This window comes from Lissotriton helveticus (assembly GCF_964261635.1).
Source record: "Lissotriton helveticus chromosome 1_1 unlocalized genomic scaffold, aLisHel1.1 SUPER_1_unloc_88, whole genome shotgun sequence".
Taxonomy (NCBI): Eukaryota; Metazoa; Chordata; class Amphibia; order Caudata; family Salamandridae; genus Lissotriton; species Lissotriton helveticus.
In genome coordinates this window covers 617,133-633,886 of record NW_027611734.1, presented here as the reverse complement: position 1 = coordinate 633,886, position 16,754 = coordinate 617,133, and the positions used below count along the sequence as shown (strand labels likewise).

The 16,754-nt window shown below is 44.6% G+C and overlaps 1 protein-coding gene and 1 pseudogene across 1 annotated transcript; both read right to left on the bottom strand.

Moving 5' to 3' along the window:
* Nucleotides 1–7,611, bottom strand: part of LOC144806567 (uncharacterized) — a 55,809-nt pseudogene extending 48,198 nt beyond the window's left edge.
* A 2,418-nt stretch (nucleotides 7,612–10,029) lies between these two features.
* Nucleotides 10,030–14,449, bottom strand: LOC144806568 (uncharacterized). The gene is made up of 8 exons (XM_078672903.1): nucleotides 13,806–14,449; nucleotides 12,575–13,335; nucleotides 12,226–12,282; nucleotides 12,028–12,139; nucleotides 11,727–11,863; nucleotides 11,229–11,475; nucleotides 10,226–10,239; nucleotides 10,030–10,187 (listed from the first exon to the last, which is right to left on the bottom strand). Exons 1-8 carry the CDS (start codon nucleotides 13,993–13,995, stop codon nucleotides 10,062–10,064), a joined length of 1,644 nt encoding a protein of 547 aa, XP_078529029.1. The 5' UTR covers nucleotides 13,996–14,449; the 3' UTR covers nucleotides 10,030–10,061.
* Nucleotides 14,450–16,754: the final 2,305 nt, after the last annotated feature.

Sequence of the window (16,754 nt, the reverse complement as noted above, 5' to 3'; positions counted from 1 at the left end):
GAGTGAGAGCCCGGGTGAGGGAGGTGGAGGGCAGAGCAAGGAGTGAGAGTCCGGGTGAGGGAGGTGGAGGGCAGAGCAGGGAGTGAGAGCCCGGGTGAGGGAGGTGGAGGGCAGAGCAGGGAGTGAGAGACCGGGTGAGGGAGGTGGAGGGCAGCAGGGAGTGAGAGCCCGGTGAGGGAGGTGGAGGACAGAGCAGGGAGTGAGAGCCGGGTGAGGTGAGACAGATAGAGACAGATAAAGACATATAGAGACAGAGGCAGAGACAGATAGAGACTGGGACAGACGGAGCTAGATAGGGTCAGAGACAGGGACAGACAGAGACAGATAGAGGCAGAGACAGATAGAGGCAGAGACAGATAGAGGTAGAGACAGACAGCGATAGAGACATAGAGAGACAGAGGGAGAGAGGGAGACAGACATAGGAAGGGATGAGATAGACAGAGGGAGGGAGACAGAGGGAGAGAGGGAGACAGACAGAGGGAGACAGACACAGACAGACAGACGGAGACAGACAGAGGGAGGGAGACAGACAGAGAGAGGGAGGGAAACAGAGGGAGGGAGACAGAGTGAGGGATGGAGACAGACAGAGGGCAGACAGAGGGAGGGAGACAGATGGAGATGGACAGTGGGACACAGATAGAGGGAGACAGATGGAGGGAGACGGAGAGAGGGAAGGAAATAGAGGGAGGGAGAGAGAGAAAAAAGAGAGGTAAGACAGAGATAGACGGAGGGAGAGAGACAGAGGGAGACAGAGAGAGGGGGAAGGAGGGAGCGAGAGAGATAGAAGGAGGGAGACAGAGAGAGGGAGGGAGAGATAGGGAGAGAGAAAGAGAGATGTGTGTGTATACTGGTCTGTTGGCTCAGTGGATGAACGCGTCAGCTGCAGGGGCCTGTGTTCAACTTCATGGTCACAGTTTCAGTTTTTTTCGTTCTAGCCCCTTCCCCCTCCCCCACTGACTCCGCCTCCACCGGTGTGGCCCGTGGCCACAAACCACACTGTAAATTTGGCCCCCGAGAGAAAGTTTGTGAGTACCCATGTTCTAGATGAACTAAAAGATGAAAAAATCTTCAGAAAGTTAGATTTACATGGGGAGTGCCATTTAATTTGAGTGAGAAGTGGAGAGGAATGAAAAACAGCATTCAGAACAAAGTATGGATTATATGAGTACCAAGTGATGCCCTACAGTTTGAGCAACGCTCCTGCAGCCTTCCAGTACTTCATTAATGATGTCCTGAAGGAGTTCATTGATCAATGCAAGATTGTTTACATCAACATTTCGATTTATTCCTCATCAGAAGAAGATCACCAACGGGTCAAAAGAGTTTTGCATTGCCTGAAGGAAAGCAAGCTTTACATAAAACTTGAAAAATGCGCTTTTGGGGTGAAACCTGTGGATTTCTTGGGATTTGTAATTGCTCCAGAAGGTCTTACCATGGATATTAAAAACATTGAGGCAGTCTTAAATTGGCCTCCTCCAACCTCTGTGAAAGATACAGAGCTTCATCGGGTTTGCAAATTTCTATCGGAGATTCATTCAAGATTTTTCCCTGAAGGTACCACCAATTACTAAATTGCTACGGAAAGGAGTACCTTTTTAATCGTCTGCTGAGGCAGAAGATGCTTTCCAGTTCTTGAAGAAGAGTTTTACCACTGCACCAATTCTGCTGCATGCGCATCCTATTCAACTGTTTTACTTGGAGACTGATGCTTCTAAACAGGCCATCGGAGAGGTACTTTCAGAGAGACACAAAGAGACCGAACAGTTGCATCCGGTGGCATATTACTCTAGAAAATTGAAACCAGTGGAAATAACGTATACTATTTCAGATAAAAAACTCCTCGCTATCAAAGATGCGTTCCAAGAATGGCGACATTACCTAGTCAGAGCAAAACATGTGGTGACGGTAATCACCGATCACCGGAATCTTCAGTTTCTGAAGTCTGCCAGAACGCTCACACCATGCCAACTTAGGTGGTCCCTGTATTTCGCCAATTATGACTTTGTAATAACTTATCGGCCAGGAAGAAATAATGGAAAGGTAGATGCCAAGTCTCGCATTGACACGGATGGAAGAAAGAGTCCCATTAGTGATCAAAAGATAATTCCTGAAACTAAGATCGTTGGAGCCACTAGTGAGAAAACTCTTGTAGACAAGGTCAAAGAAGCCTTACCTTCTGAAGGAATACGCGGCTTGGCAGAGAAGGAGTCAACTCAAGAAATTGTCGATGGATTACCGTTTCATTCCAAGGCCTTGTACTTACCAATCAAAGAACTTCAACAACAAGCGTTGATCGACTGTCATGACAGTCCATTGGCTGGTCACCCTGGAATCCACTGAACGGAGGAGTTGTTAAGGAGACAGTTTTGGTGGCCAGGGTTGTCCAAAGATGTTCGAGTTTATGTGGAAGGCTGTGAGATTTGTCCAATAGGGAAGACAAATAAGCTGGCTTCTCTGGGTCTATTGAGACCTTTGCCTACCCCTCCATTTTCCTGGCACACTGTGACTATGGATTTGATTGTTAAATTGCCTTCTAGTCAGGGATTCAGTTCAGTATTACTCATGGAAGACTCGTTCTCAAAAATGGCGCATTTTGTTGCCCTGAAAGGGAAGTCATCTGCAAAACAAATAGCCACACAATTCAATTAACGTGTTGTAAGATACATGGTATTATTCCAAAGGTTTTGATCACAGATCGTGGATCTCAATTTCTATCCCATTGTTGGAAGGTTTGTACAAGGGGTTTGGGAATTGAGACACGTTACCCAACGAGTTTTCATCCACAAACAGATGGTCAAACTGAAAGGGCCAATCAAGAGTTAGAAAAGTATCTCAGACTGTTTCTTTTGGATCAAGAGGGAGAGTGGCTTGATCTTCTTTGGACTGCAGAGTTTGCACATAATAATGCTAAGAATGCCTCTACTGGTTTTCCCCCTTTCTACTTGAATTATGGAAGGCATCCTAATTCTGAGGTTTCCTCTCAAGAAGTGTTGGTGCCTGCAGCACAAAACTTTGCATCTTAGCAAGGTACACAAGTCTGCCACCAAGAACTTAATGAAAGCTAAGGAACGCTACAAGCAAAGTGCAGATGAAAAAGAAGACCTGAACCAGATTTGAGTACAGGGGACAGGGCATGGTTAAGCACAAGAAACCTAAAGCTTAAAGGAAATAGAAAGTTTCAACCCCGATTTATAGGTCCATTTCCTGTGGAGCAAGTAGTGAATCCAGTGACTTTCAAACTAAAACTACCACCACAGCTAAAAATACACCCAGTGTTTCATGTTTCTCTTCTTAAAAAGGTTTCACCCCATTTGAAAGAATTGAGGAATAGAGAACCTATTTTAGTGAAAGGACGAGAAGTATTTTAAGTTAAAAGAATCTTAGTTTCAAAGTCCATTCGAGGGAAAATCTTCTATCTTGTAGACTGGAAGGGTTTTGGCCCAGAGGATAGGTCGTGGGTGGAACAATCAGATGTTCATGCTCCCCGATTAACCAACATTTTTCACTTGCAAAATCCTCACAAACCTCAGCCCGGAGGCTTAACCTTGCGAAGGGGTACTGTCAAGGTGTAGGAAAAAGAAATCAAAGCTCTTCTTTGTCCCGCAGTCTCTGCCATTAAATGGGCATTGCAAAGATTACCCGCTCGCAAATGGTCGCAAGTGATTATACTGCGGAACTGGGTATTCTCCCCTGTACTACCAACAGGGAGGACCGCGGTAGAAGTTGTCGGTCTAGTCCTGCGCTCCTGGACACGGGTGCGAGGTCTAGACAAGCTGTGAAGAGCGCCGGTTGATTTTAGAACCACGCACTTCACCAACGGATTTTCAGAGATATGTAACGTTCTTTCTGTAGTCTAGTTAGAAATACCAATTTAAAGTAAACAGGAAAAAAATATATAAAGAGAAGAATTAATACTTACTCATTGAATACTTCAGTTCCTGATTTCTTCGTCGCTTGGTTGACGGCGGAAGCTCCTGAAGGTTCCTAAGGGAGAAGTAAGAAGAATTCAGAAGATAAGAAAGTAAGGCAGAGAGTGAACGAACAAATGAGTGAAAAAGAATAAATGAACTCACACGAGTTAAAGGGTGCTAAAAATGTGTTTATAATGCAGTTTACCAAAGAATAGAATACTTATATTGTAGAATAGAAGAGGAGCCAAAGCCATAGGCACTTTGGGTAAGGAAATAGAGAGAGAGTAAGAAAGTGGAGAAGGAAATTAGTAATGGTGTGCTTTTCTGTTACAGCAATTTCCACTCATGCTTAAAGATAGAGAGGGAATAAGAAAGGCATAAACGGAGTACGGCAGAAAGGAAGAAGTAGAGTAGAAGAGCCAGAAGGTCAGATAGTCTCTTCTCTGTCCCATTCCCCTTTCCCCCGGCTGGGTTCGCTTACTACTCCACCTACATCCATTGCCTTGCTTTTACTACTGCCAGAGGCCCAAACATTAAAAATAATCCCTTTGGATAATGGGAACACTGGACAGTTTTTAAACTTCACTTTCACATCACTATCACTGCACACTCAGTAAATATACCTGCTCTGCTGTAATACAGGCCTTGTAGCACAGCAGGGACACACTTGGTGTCACCGGGTAGGCCCGATGATGAAGCATGCCACCAACTAGGTTGGTGGATGGGGGCTTCATAAAAAGAAAGAACCCTTTTCTTTTTATCACTAACAACATAGTTTTGAGTCTCATATCACGTCTTGACAGACTAGTTCTCATTGATTTAACATGCCTTTGTCATGAGCCATCTGGGGCTCAATGGTAACTCTGGATACTTTTCAAAAACTCGGATTACTAGCCCTTACAATAAAATACATTGCATGGAAAGGAGCATCTCTGGGCGGTGAGAGAAGCGGCTGAGGCGGTCCACACTCCTCATACACAGAGGACACGATAGGCCTCAACTCCTATCCCTACCGAGCAAGTTTAATCCCAGCAGGGGACAGGTCTCCACTTCTCTGCATCTCCCTGGATAGCCCTCAACCACTCTGTATCCCCCTGGACAGGCTTCCCCTCCTCTGCACCCCTCCCGGATCAGCCTCACCTCCTATGCACACCCAGCCCAGGACAGACACCACCTCCTCTGCAACCCCTGTGCACGCCTGACCTCCTCTGCACCCCAGGACAGGCCTTGCTTCCTCTGCACCCCTAAAGATGGGCCTCAACTCCTCTGCACCCTGGGGCAGGCCGCACATCCTCTGCACCCCCTGCACAGGCCTCACCTCCTCTGCAATCCCAGACCAGGAACCTCCTCCTCTTCATCCCTGGACAGGCCTCACCTACTCTTACCCCCCTAGACAGGATATACCTCACCTCCTCTGAACCCTGGACATTCCTCACCAGCACTGTACCCCCTGTGCAAGTATGACATCCTATGCACCACTGGACAGGCCTCGTCTCCTCTGCTCCCCCTGGAAAGCATTCTCCTCTGCACCCCTCAGGACAGGTCGCCCCTCCTCTGTACCCCTGGACAGGCCTCGCCTCCTCTTCATCCCTCTGGACAGGCCTCAACCACTCTGCATCCCCTGGAGAGGCTTCACCTCCTCTGCACCACTCCCAGATATGCTGCACCCCCAGCCCAGGACAGGCACCACCTCCTCTGCACCACTGGACAGGCCTCACCTGCTCTTAACCCCCTGGACAGAACATGCCTCACCTCCTCTGTACCCCCGGACAGGCATCACCTGCTGTTAACCCCCTGGTCTGGACATGCCTCACCTCCTCTGAACCCTGGACAGGCCTCACCTGCTCTGTACCCCCATGGACAAGACATGCCTCACCTCCTCTGCACCCCCTGGATAGGTCTCGCCTCCTCTGCTCCCCCTGAACAGGCATCTCCTCTGCACCCCTCATTACCCGCCTAACCTCCTCTTCTCCCCCTGGACAGGTCTCACCTGCTCTCCTCCCCATGGACAGGACTTACCTCCTCTGCACCCCTAGACAGGCCTCGCCTCCTTCGCAACCACTCCACCCCTGAAAAGGACATGCTTCACCTCCTTTGCACCCTTTGGACAAGCCTCAAATCCTCTGTACACCCCCTGGACAAGCCTCACCTCCTCTGCAACCCCTGGACAAGCCTCACCTCCTCTGCACCCCATGGACAGGCCTCACCTCCTCTGCACCCCTGAGAAAATCAACTCCCCAGCACACGTATTTAAGTAATATGTGGTTTCCCTCTAAGTTAAAACAAAGTACAGTAAATGAGTCACAGATTATACACAATTCTTTCTTTCTTTTGTCTTGTTTGTGTTTTTTTCTGGTGTTCTCGGCCACAACCAACATTTGTTTCGTCGCTACAGGGTGTGATTCCGCGACTTTCTCAAGGCTGTGTAAAAAATAAAGGTACAGAACCATGGTCTAAATAGAAGTCACATCCTTCTCAGGCATTGGTATTATTTTTTGTAAAATTAAATACGGCCACAGCGCATATAAACTAAGGGGGTTGTCTATGTTAGGTATACAAACAATAGTAACCTAACCTTGTTGAGAAGATACATGTAAAATAAGCATTCTAAGATACAGTATACGACGGAGAGAGCGAATCTAGATAAAACTCCAATGGCAAAATGACCTCCTCATAGCCCTGCTGCACAAAATCCTTGGAAATTTCAAGTGTGAAAACTCGTGTCTGTGATTTGGTCCGAGTGATGGCTCTCATGTCGTGTGCTCTAGTCTAGGGGTCATAAGTCCCAAACCTTAGAGCCCCAAGTGTATCAAGCATGAAGGTGAGAAATAAACACCTCTACCGTCCCAGTATAACTTTCTGTAAATAAAGAAGGGGTATTTTTAAACGTCTGAAAATCCAGCTCTGTAAAGTTCCAGCGTGATGGATATTTCAAAGAAACCTACTTTCAATGTGGTGTTAATCCCGACCCACACAGGGTTCCGTTAAGTATCAACGATGAGTCCAAATGATGGGTCCTCTGATTCATGTGTTCTTGTTTTCTTCCAAGAATCAGGCTATAGCTGTAAATCAAATACTATGGTCATGTTCTAGTGTGTTCAGCGTCCCAATGAACCAAATGTCTGATAGTGCTCTTAATCCCCAAGTTAGCTATTCAAGCACTCCTTCAAACGCTCTGTTATCAGGGGATCCCCTCTCAGCCGAGACCCGGCTCTATGTGGGAACTCATTCTCTCGGTTGCTTCAATACGAGGCACAGAAACAGCCCCATAAAGTGTGGGGTGAACCAGGGTTCAATGTAAAGCCGTGTTTACCCGAGCCCGGCCACACACGGCTGAACTCTATCAAGGCCTCACTCTTGATGCAAACGCTGACAGTGACCTGCGCCGGCTCTGTATAAGGAAGGGTCCTTGGGTCTATGGTCAGCCTGGATCTCCCCTCGAAACCCACAGGGAGGCGTTCATTCAGGTATAAACATTCATCCAAACGTTCATCCTCATGTCTCCCTCGTGCTCCCTCCGGGTCTTTGGAGCCTGATGACCCGGAAGCTATCAAAGGACATGAAGCCTAGGATCTCAGTCTCACCTTTCTACCGTCGCAGAGTCCAGCAGAGGATCCAAACATCAGCAGAGGAGCCGGTGTGTCCAAACCCGCAGCCCGAGCGCGGTGTGCGGCATCAGCAGAGGAACCGGCCGTCGTTTTGGGTGACTTCCGGTATCCCGACAGAGCAATAAACAAAGGACTACGGTCGTGGAAGGGGCGACATCTTGGAATGGGGAATCTGTCAAATGCTCGTGTTCTGTGCACGTCACAGTTGCTCATGTGCAGGGCGGACACTACCTCCTATCTCCGATTTAGGACCTTGCACGGGGTACAGACTGAACTGCCCTGAACAGATGACGCTCCGTGTCACTGCGGCTGCGCAGAGAAAGGACACTACCCCCTCCCCATAGACGAGCCGAACCGAGGAGCTTTCCACTTACTGTGCTGTGAACGAAAGAAAGAAATCTTTCTTACATGCATCTGTCCTCCGCGCATGCGCAGTTGTTCATCCATCAGTACCTCTTTAATCCGCGTTCCCCGGCGGGAGGCAGTATCTGTCCTCAGCGCATGCGCAGTTAATCCAATGTCTCCTTACTCTGCACTGTGGGAAGCGGTGTCTATCCCCAGCGCATGCGCAGTTGTCCATGAACAGGCCCCTTTTAACCCCGCGCTCATGGTGCAGTCCTGGCCTCTGGCTCAGCAGGGAGCACAGCACCCAAACCACCCCAGGTGAGGTCAGACCCCAGCAGGGAGCACAGCACCCAAACCACCCCAGGTGAGGTCAGACCCCAGCAGGGAGCACAGCACCCACACCACCCCTAGTCAAAAAGGAAGATCATCCTGGAGTGATTCTGAAGTCATTGGATGACGTCAGCCAGCCATTCCTGTGGACGTCATCGCAAGCCATCCTGAAGTCTGCCCACAGGGCCGATTATTTAAATGGAATGACTCTTACTGTAATCACAAAAACTACGCTAGGATGGCGTTCTGATGATGACTTACTGTAATCACAAAAACTACGCTAGGATGGTGTTCTGATGATGACTTACTGTAATCACAAAAACTACGCTAGGATGGTGTTCCGATGACTTCCACTGACAGGGAGTGATTACCTTTTACAACTCCACGAATACTAACTGACAACATCAGGATGAGTGAGAATGACTCCAGGATGGGCTCTAGACAATTTAAGGATGACTGATGATTATTCCTGGATGATCCCATAACCGCTTCAGGATGGAAGTCAATTACTCTGGGATGATCCCATAACATTTTCAGGATGAGAGTGGATTATTCCTTGATGATCCTATGACCGCTTCAGGATGGCTATTGATTACTTTCGAATGGCCCTATGACATTTTCAGTGTGAGTGTAGATTACTCTCGGATGATTTTATGTCAACTTAAAAATGAACATGTATTACTCAGGATTATTTAAAACCCCTTGCATGCTAATGACATGGCCAGCTCGTCATGCAGTACCACTGGAGCTGTGCTTATGACGAGCTGGCCTGGTCATGAACAATGGGATTTGAATAACTCCAGCACCCAGCCGGAATTGCCTGTAGCATTGAAGGTGTTAAGGACAACTAAAGAATGTGTGGCTTACTAAATGATGACTACATAAGGATGATTTAATCAATATAGTATGCCTGTGGATCACTAATAAATCATTACGGGTTGGATTACACCTTGACAATTCCATGTTAGGAGCACATTGGCAGACTGCCAATATTGCCTTGCAGGGTGCCACTAGGAGAGTAGGAAAGTGTCTTGTCTACCTCTTTCACTAGCACCGCTGCACCATTAGGCAGCTGAGAACCATGCCCACACATTGTCACTATAATGTTCAAAGGGATTTGGAGCACCCTGCTGACACGTCACAGCTGAATTACCTCATGCATCATGGTCGATGTGGTTCAGTGTTACTCGCTTCACACACAGTTCAGTTTGTTGGCCAGTGCCAGTACTATAATGCAATGTTGTCTGCCAGAGTCTAGTTTAGGTTTTGTAATACTATGTCTACACAAAAGTGCAACTTTTCCCATTTTGGATGCGTTGTACCAAATACCAATTTGCTCTTGTTTGCAAATCCCGAAAATTTTGTATCAGGTCTGCATTATAAAACTCAAGCAAACCAGACACAAAACGTCTCTAAATCTGGTCCTAATACTCAGATTATTTTTGTCCTGCATTGGAAAGATTACTTTTTAAACTCTAAAGTGAGAGGTAGACACATGTATAAAATACAAGTTGCTATTTTTGGCTATGTTTGTATTGCAGAAATACCACAAGCACCTTTATATAAAAGAGGCCTGCAGCAATGTTATACCTTTGTATTCAGATCAGCTTAACATGTGCCACTACTCCCATACTCCTGACTCACTGGGATTTGCCTTATTTAGAGGTACAGAGCATTATCGGACGCTGTTTGATATGGTGACCATTTGCAAAACACTAAACAAAACAGTGGTAAAGGAAAAAATCAAAAGGGAGGTTTCAATGTCATTTTATTTATCTAAAGCACATATTTGGCCCCACAGGGGCCAGGATACCAAACAAGAGAAAACGTCCAGAAAAAAATTAAGATCCAGGGAAGAAAGGCCAGACTAATGCAACAAGAACAAATAGCTCAACGAAAACCAGCAACTTCGTGATTGGATTCTAGATGCGGAGATTTCCTTAATCCTCTTCTGGCATTGCAAATTTTTATTGCCAGCTTCCTTCTCATACTTCTGTTGTCCAGTGCTGACCAGCCGTTGGCACTGCACACAGACTTCATAAACTCTAGAAAAACAAAATAACATACATCAGTATCATGTTACCACCATCATTTATGGTTTTTAATACGGCTGGGCTGCCTATCAAAAGTTCCAATTCCATTATTTCATACAGTCTGCCAGATGAGATATGGTTAGCGTTACATGGTTCCTAAGTGAAACATTAAGGCCACTTGGTCAAAGTTTGGCACAGCTTAGAGCAAAGCACTGATGAAGAGGGGGCCAGAAGCTGAAGAAAAAAAAAGTTCCCTTATGAACTATGAGCCCCTGGTCCCCAATGACAGTTCTAGCCCCAAGTAGCAGTGTGTCTTCTCTGGCTCTTTCACCCATTTGAAATGCTGGGGTACTTGGAAGAAGAAAGACTGTACAAATAAAGATGCATTGAAACAAGCATGGGCCATAGTCCTGTTCACTAGACGCGGGCAAGCTTCCTCTGCAAACAGAAAGTAATCCGTGCCAGATTTCTTTACAAAACCATCATTGAGGCAGCCAGGGCGAGTCTGAACTGTACTTGCAATAATCATATTTGGAAAACAGTCTTCTAAGAAACTAGCATAGTGACCAGAAATCAAAATAGGAGCTTACAACCAAGTGTTAGGACCAGGACCAACTGATCTAATTATTAGGGAGTTGATCCGGTCGAAATAAAAGCTGCGAGCACAGTATATTTTATAAGTGCAGTTTGCTATCACTCATTCATCCAGTTTGAGAACCTCACACCTGGACCTACAGATTTACAAATGAAATCCCAACTCAAGGCTTTGTGCCAGCTTTGCATGCTATTTTTAGCACAAGCTCAGCACAAACTGTTAAGAAATTACAAGCCACCCCCATTGCTCTTATTGTTCTTTTGCAGACAGCTGTTAAGCAATGATGGAGTCATCGTTCAATTATGATACAACCTCACATATGCAAACATAACTTAACACAATGTATAATGAATTGTCACAATCCCAGCTTGACTGAATGTTAATTTGAACATTTGTAATATCTTACCAAACAATGCATCAACCTTCTCCTCGTCAAGGACGGCTGTTCCAGCACGAGCCTTCGTTACACCTTTTGCAGATGCAAGTTCGTTAGGAGAAAAAAGTATTTCACTGATGCCATTGAGAAGAAAACCCGCATTGTCCCGCGCTGACTTGGCTTCCTCCAAGAGTTTGTGCAATTTTCTCTTTGGCACGAGTACATCTCTGAACCGTGAAGGATCGTTTGAGTCCTTTACCAACTGCTGCATATCCGTCTGCAAAATAACACAACTATTAACTATTTGCCAATATGTTAGGTTACAATCTCAAAAAATATGCATTTTGATTTGGCATCTGGTACATGGCTAACAATGTAATATTTGCTATGTTAGCTCCAGGAGTATAAATCAGCCATACTTAAATACATTGCAAGCAGAAAGATTTCAAAGTCCTCATGCAGGAAATCTACAAGGTTTGTCCTATATAAACTTTAACTGTGTTAAAAGAGTGGCAAAGAAAAGCATACCTTTTGTACAGTGAATGATCGACTGCATGTTTTTGACGCTGTTATATCTGTTACATTCCGTGGATTGGTCAAAACAGACAGCGCATCTTGCAAATACTGCACAGCCAACTCACTATTGCAAGTGCCTTGCAACTGTGCTATAATCAAATAAATACACTTGTTAAAGGCAGCAGTTAATACATCCAATATACACTTAACAAGCATACTTTTTGGCAATGCATGTGTTTGGATGGGAAAAAAAAGGATTATTAATGGGAATTTTTTGCAGTTTACGTGGAAAGGTAGAATATGAAGCACGCACCTTTTAAGTGTTCGTTTTCGGCTTGTAACCGTACACACCCCTGACAGGAACCAGGGCCAACAGAAAAGCTTTCGTTTTCATTAATTATGGACAAGGAGTTGTATACCATTTCCTTAGAGAGAAAGCAAATCATAATTAGGTCATACAAGTGGAAATGCCATTTCCTATGTACCTTTAAAAAAAAAATAAGAAAATTACCCCAGTGTTGAATGATGGACTTTCCTCCGTCATCAAATGAAATGATTCTTCATTGTCCTGAGGGAGTAAAAAAAAAAGCAACCATGAGTCCATCATTTATACTGATCATATCAAAAAGTTTTCCATTTGTTTACTCGCATTTTAATAGGTATATGTACCCTATTGTTGATGAAATGAATGCACCATATTAATTCAATTTTTAAATAAGTATGAAGGCTTTTTGCAGAGATAACTGGTAGAACTTAGGTGGTTTGGGCAAAAAAAAGGCATGTTACGTTCACAAAGGAAAAAAGGCTGGCATACAGGCCTAACAATATGCAAATGTGTATAATGGCAGCACTCATTTAGCTCTGCTTACATTATGGTCACAGCTTCCGTTACTTTCAAATGGGTCATCCTGGCAAGGGGTACGGTTCACATCCACAGGCGTTACTGCAGGTGGAAAGTCACTGTAGGCCGGGGTGTGTGAATGTGAGCCGTTAGCCACAAAACCATGTGGTGTCAAACTATGTTGTGCAAAGTGAACCATCATTTTAGGATCTTGTTTGCAGGGTCTTGTAGGAGTTACTCCACTGCGCGAAACAGCCAGCTCTTGTGTAGGAAAAAGTTTTTTGGGTTTTAACTGGCCTGGTGGTGAAAGAGAGGCATGTTTTTGCCCTTTATATTTGGCTTTAAGTGGGGACTCCAAGACAAGTTCTTTTTCACGTTCTACTCCGTCATATTTAGTTGTAGATTTTGGATGAAGGACACTTGCCATCCCTGCTAAAAGGGCCAGGTTTTCCAGTTTCTGCAAATTCATCCGCGAACTCGCATCACCAGGCTGAGAAGCTGTGCTTTCGGCATGAGTATGGTTAGCAACTCTTATGTAATCCTGACCACTCTGCTTGGCTTTTTTGTCCTTGCATCTTTTCTCGGCAATTTCTTCCTCTTGGAGCTCACGTAACACCCTCTTAAGTCTTCCAGCGCTTCCCCGATTGCCACAGTCCATCATCAACTGCTTTTCCTCCTGTGCCCTTTGAAGCAACACCTGTTTTAGGCCCTCCGTTGTGCCAGAATAGCTTGCAATTAAGTCTTCACAAATATTTTGAATCGTGAGACACTGTTTCTTCACTAAAAAAAAAAAAAAAAACATTTTAGATATAAACTTCTAAACAGAGATAACACATTGATCACTTGCAATATATCTTCAAGCGCTAGCCAGAATATATAAATAAACATGGATTGATATTAAAGGACATGTATAATCTATCCATAACAAAGAAAGTATTCCTTATTAGACAGTACACATTGTAAGCCTGAACTTGAACCTCCTGAAAAACGTTGCCTAAGTAAAATAGTTTATCCAGAAATGGCTGCCTTATAGTAGTGCCACAAGCTAAAAGTTTCTGCTCTTTTCATAAGTGGTACATTTGTCATTGGAGAGCAATGCAAGGCATATGTAGGGCCATGCATGTTCATTTTCACTGACCATTATTGGATTAACATATTCCCAAATGTAGGATTTTACTGAATCATGTTGGTAATTAGTACCATTATCCTGCAGTTGCAATCTAATATAAAAATGTACTTATTGTGCTTACCAGATGATTGGAAAAGAATCATAGCTATAAAATCTCTCTCTTCTGTGAATGTCCGACCAGCTTCATCTACATTTTCTACCAGCCATTTACAAACAACTTCTCCGGAATTGTCCAAAACCAGAAACTCTCCATCTTTTTTAACACACACAGAGCGATCGCAAGCGAAAAATAGGACGTTGAATGAAAACATGATGATGTCCTGCTAGATATAAAAAACAGGAATTAGCTTGGGGCAGATTTAAGTTTCAGACTTATCATACAAAGCATATCTAACTGTTTCACATATTTAATTTGAGAAACTAATCACTAAAAGTACACTGACCTGGTGCACTTTATAAGTAAGATGCGTAGATTTTGCAATTCAAAGAAGTGTTAAGCATTCACTGAAGGCCACTAAGGAAATAGCCTGATTATGCAGTTTAAATAAATATATATATTTTACAGAGTTTTATTTAGCGCGAACTTGACCGGAATCTGATATCAGAGCGCTTAACATAGTACCAGTTGCATTACATGAGGACACATTCCTTTTTTTTGTAGTCTTTTATTTTGTTAGGCATGGGGAGATGAAGCGATTTGCCCAGAATCACAGAATGTTCAGTGATTGCCGAGACTAATCCAGTTACCCAGATTCGAGGTTGACCGCCCTAGCCATTATGTGGTAAAGGGAATACATTCATATGATATAATGGTAGGCAACTCCCTATAGAGCTGCAATAATTTGACTCATTGTCATCAAGCAGAAAGCAATTAAATTGGCACGGCTTGGTAACGCAATACAGCTGTACACACCATTAACCATGCCCCATCTCATCCATTAAATGACATGCTTTTAATGGTAGAAAGGGACCACTGTAAACCCCATAGGACTACGGGAAGACTTCTGATGCTGTTTGACAGGGAAAAAATAGCTAGAGTGGGTATTTCTTGGAAGAAAGGGGAATGAAAGGTAGTTGGGGCAAGGGAGCTCACATATATATGCACCATATGCAAACCACATGCACCTCAAGGCGACATGAGCAAAGAGATTTGGAGACTGTAGACAGTGTGGGAAATGCCATAGAATAACTTAAATAAGTTATTCCTAGTGGTCTCATGCACAAAGCATCATATACCGACCACATGTAAGTTCAACATAACATGCTTCTGTAAAGTGCACGTTCACCCTGAGGTATCTGGCCGCTTAACATGTTTATCATTGCCCAACTCAATGTTATTCATCTTGCCCTCCTCAGCAGGGCCAATGGTTGAGTAGACCCACCACAATCTGAAGCTTTGACCATGATGCTTTATTCCACTAAGCCACCCTACCCAGGTATTTCAAGGCATCAGGAGCAAAGAGAGAGGTTGGGAAGCAAGTAGAAACCAGGAAGAGGACAGAAAGTGTTAAAAAAAAAACATCAGAGCGGGGAGTTACCAATTTTGAAGAATCAGACATTTTATTGTAAATACCCACCCTCCTCAATCTAAACACCTGGATTAATAGAAGTGACAATTGACATTTAACTGCTGAGAACTTAATTCTACCTTAGTTACACACAGCCTCCTGTTTGCTCAGAAACAGCATGCTAATTCGAAAATTATTGGGACATAAAAACCTGCTGGGAAGCTGGCCATACGAAGCATATCCCCTTCAATTGAAGTAAAGCTACACATCAACATTTATGCAGCAGTGATGAAGGCACCCCGACTCAGTGGGTGTAACAAAGGCCTTGCAGCCCATCTTTATACAAATGCACTAAGCTATTATGCAGTATGCATTCAGATATACATGCATCTGGCACCACAAATGTGCACACAGGGGCATACCGTGAGGTTGAAGGTGTCACCAAAAAAGGAACCGGTCCATGTATTAAGTAACAAATTCTAAAGCCTAAAATCTGTGCTTAGCATAGTGTGCTGCCCCACTAGTATTTCGCTGCTTCTGTCCATTCATGTGCTCTAAAACGCAAGTAACATTACACTTACAACAAACCTAAAACTAAATCTATTCTCTGTGGCACTGGGTAGAAGGGCAAAAACATTACTGGCAGGACCCAGCAGCGCTAAGCCCAGGGTTCGTGAGCCTAGGAGCTGTACCTGCTCTGTTTACCATGAGAGGACTGGGGCTCAAAATTGGGGTTGATCTGGCAAGCAGAGACTTAACATTTCACCTACAACAAGCCAGGGCTATAGGCTTTGTCAATGGGTGTAATGTGTTTGAGAAACACGCAGCAACCCAGACTTACACTAAATATTCGAGCAGGTTTCAAAAGGGAAACGCTGTGGCATAGTGTTACAGTAATCGACTTAGAAGTATCAAATACGGGTTCGAGCCTGCACTGCGCCTATGCTTTTCAAAAAGTTTTCCTTCCATTTGCGCTCTATATTTAAAAAAGCCTCGATTTACTGGCCTCACACCATGCGCTATTTTGTAAAGTAAATCTAGTCCCTGGGGCACTGGGACTAGAGGGGCACATAAATATTTAATATCACTGGCAGGACCCAGCAGCGCTAAGCCCAGGGTTCGTGAGCCTAGGAGCTGTACCTGCTCTGTTTACCATGAGAGGACTGGGGCTCAAAATTGGGGTTGATCTGGCAAGCAGAGACTTAACATTTCACCTACAACAAGCCAGGGCTATAGGCTTTGTCAATGGGTGTAATGTGTTTGAGAAACACGCAGCAACCCAGACTTACACTAAATATTCGAGCAGGTTTCAAAAGGGAAACGCTGTGGCATAGTGTTACAGTAATCGACTTAGAAGTATCAAATACGGGTTCGAGCCTGCACTGCGCCTATGCTTTTCAAAAAGTTTTCCTTCCATTTGCGCTCTATATTTAAAAAAGCCTCGATTTACTGGCCTCACACCATGCGCTATTTTGTAAAGTAAATCTAGTCCCTGGGGCACTGGGACTAGAGGGGCACATAAATATTTAATATCACTGGCAGGACCCAGCAGCGCTAAGCCC

Excerpts from the sequence above, each read along its gene's own strand:
- LOC144806568 (XM_078672903.1), bottom strand. The coding sequence starts at position 13,995 with ATGTTTTCATTCAACGTCCTATTTTTCGCTTGCGATCGCTCTGTGTGT. Across the intron at positions 11,864-12,027 it reads CGAAAACGAACACTTAAAAG|CACAGTTGCAAGGCACTTGC; the intron begins GTGCGTGCTTCA and ends ATTTGATTATAG. Across the intron at positions 11,476-11,726 it reads GATCATTCACTGTACAAAAG|ACGGATATGCAGCAGTTGGT; the intron begins GTATGCTTTTCT and ends GTTATTTTGCAG.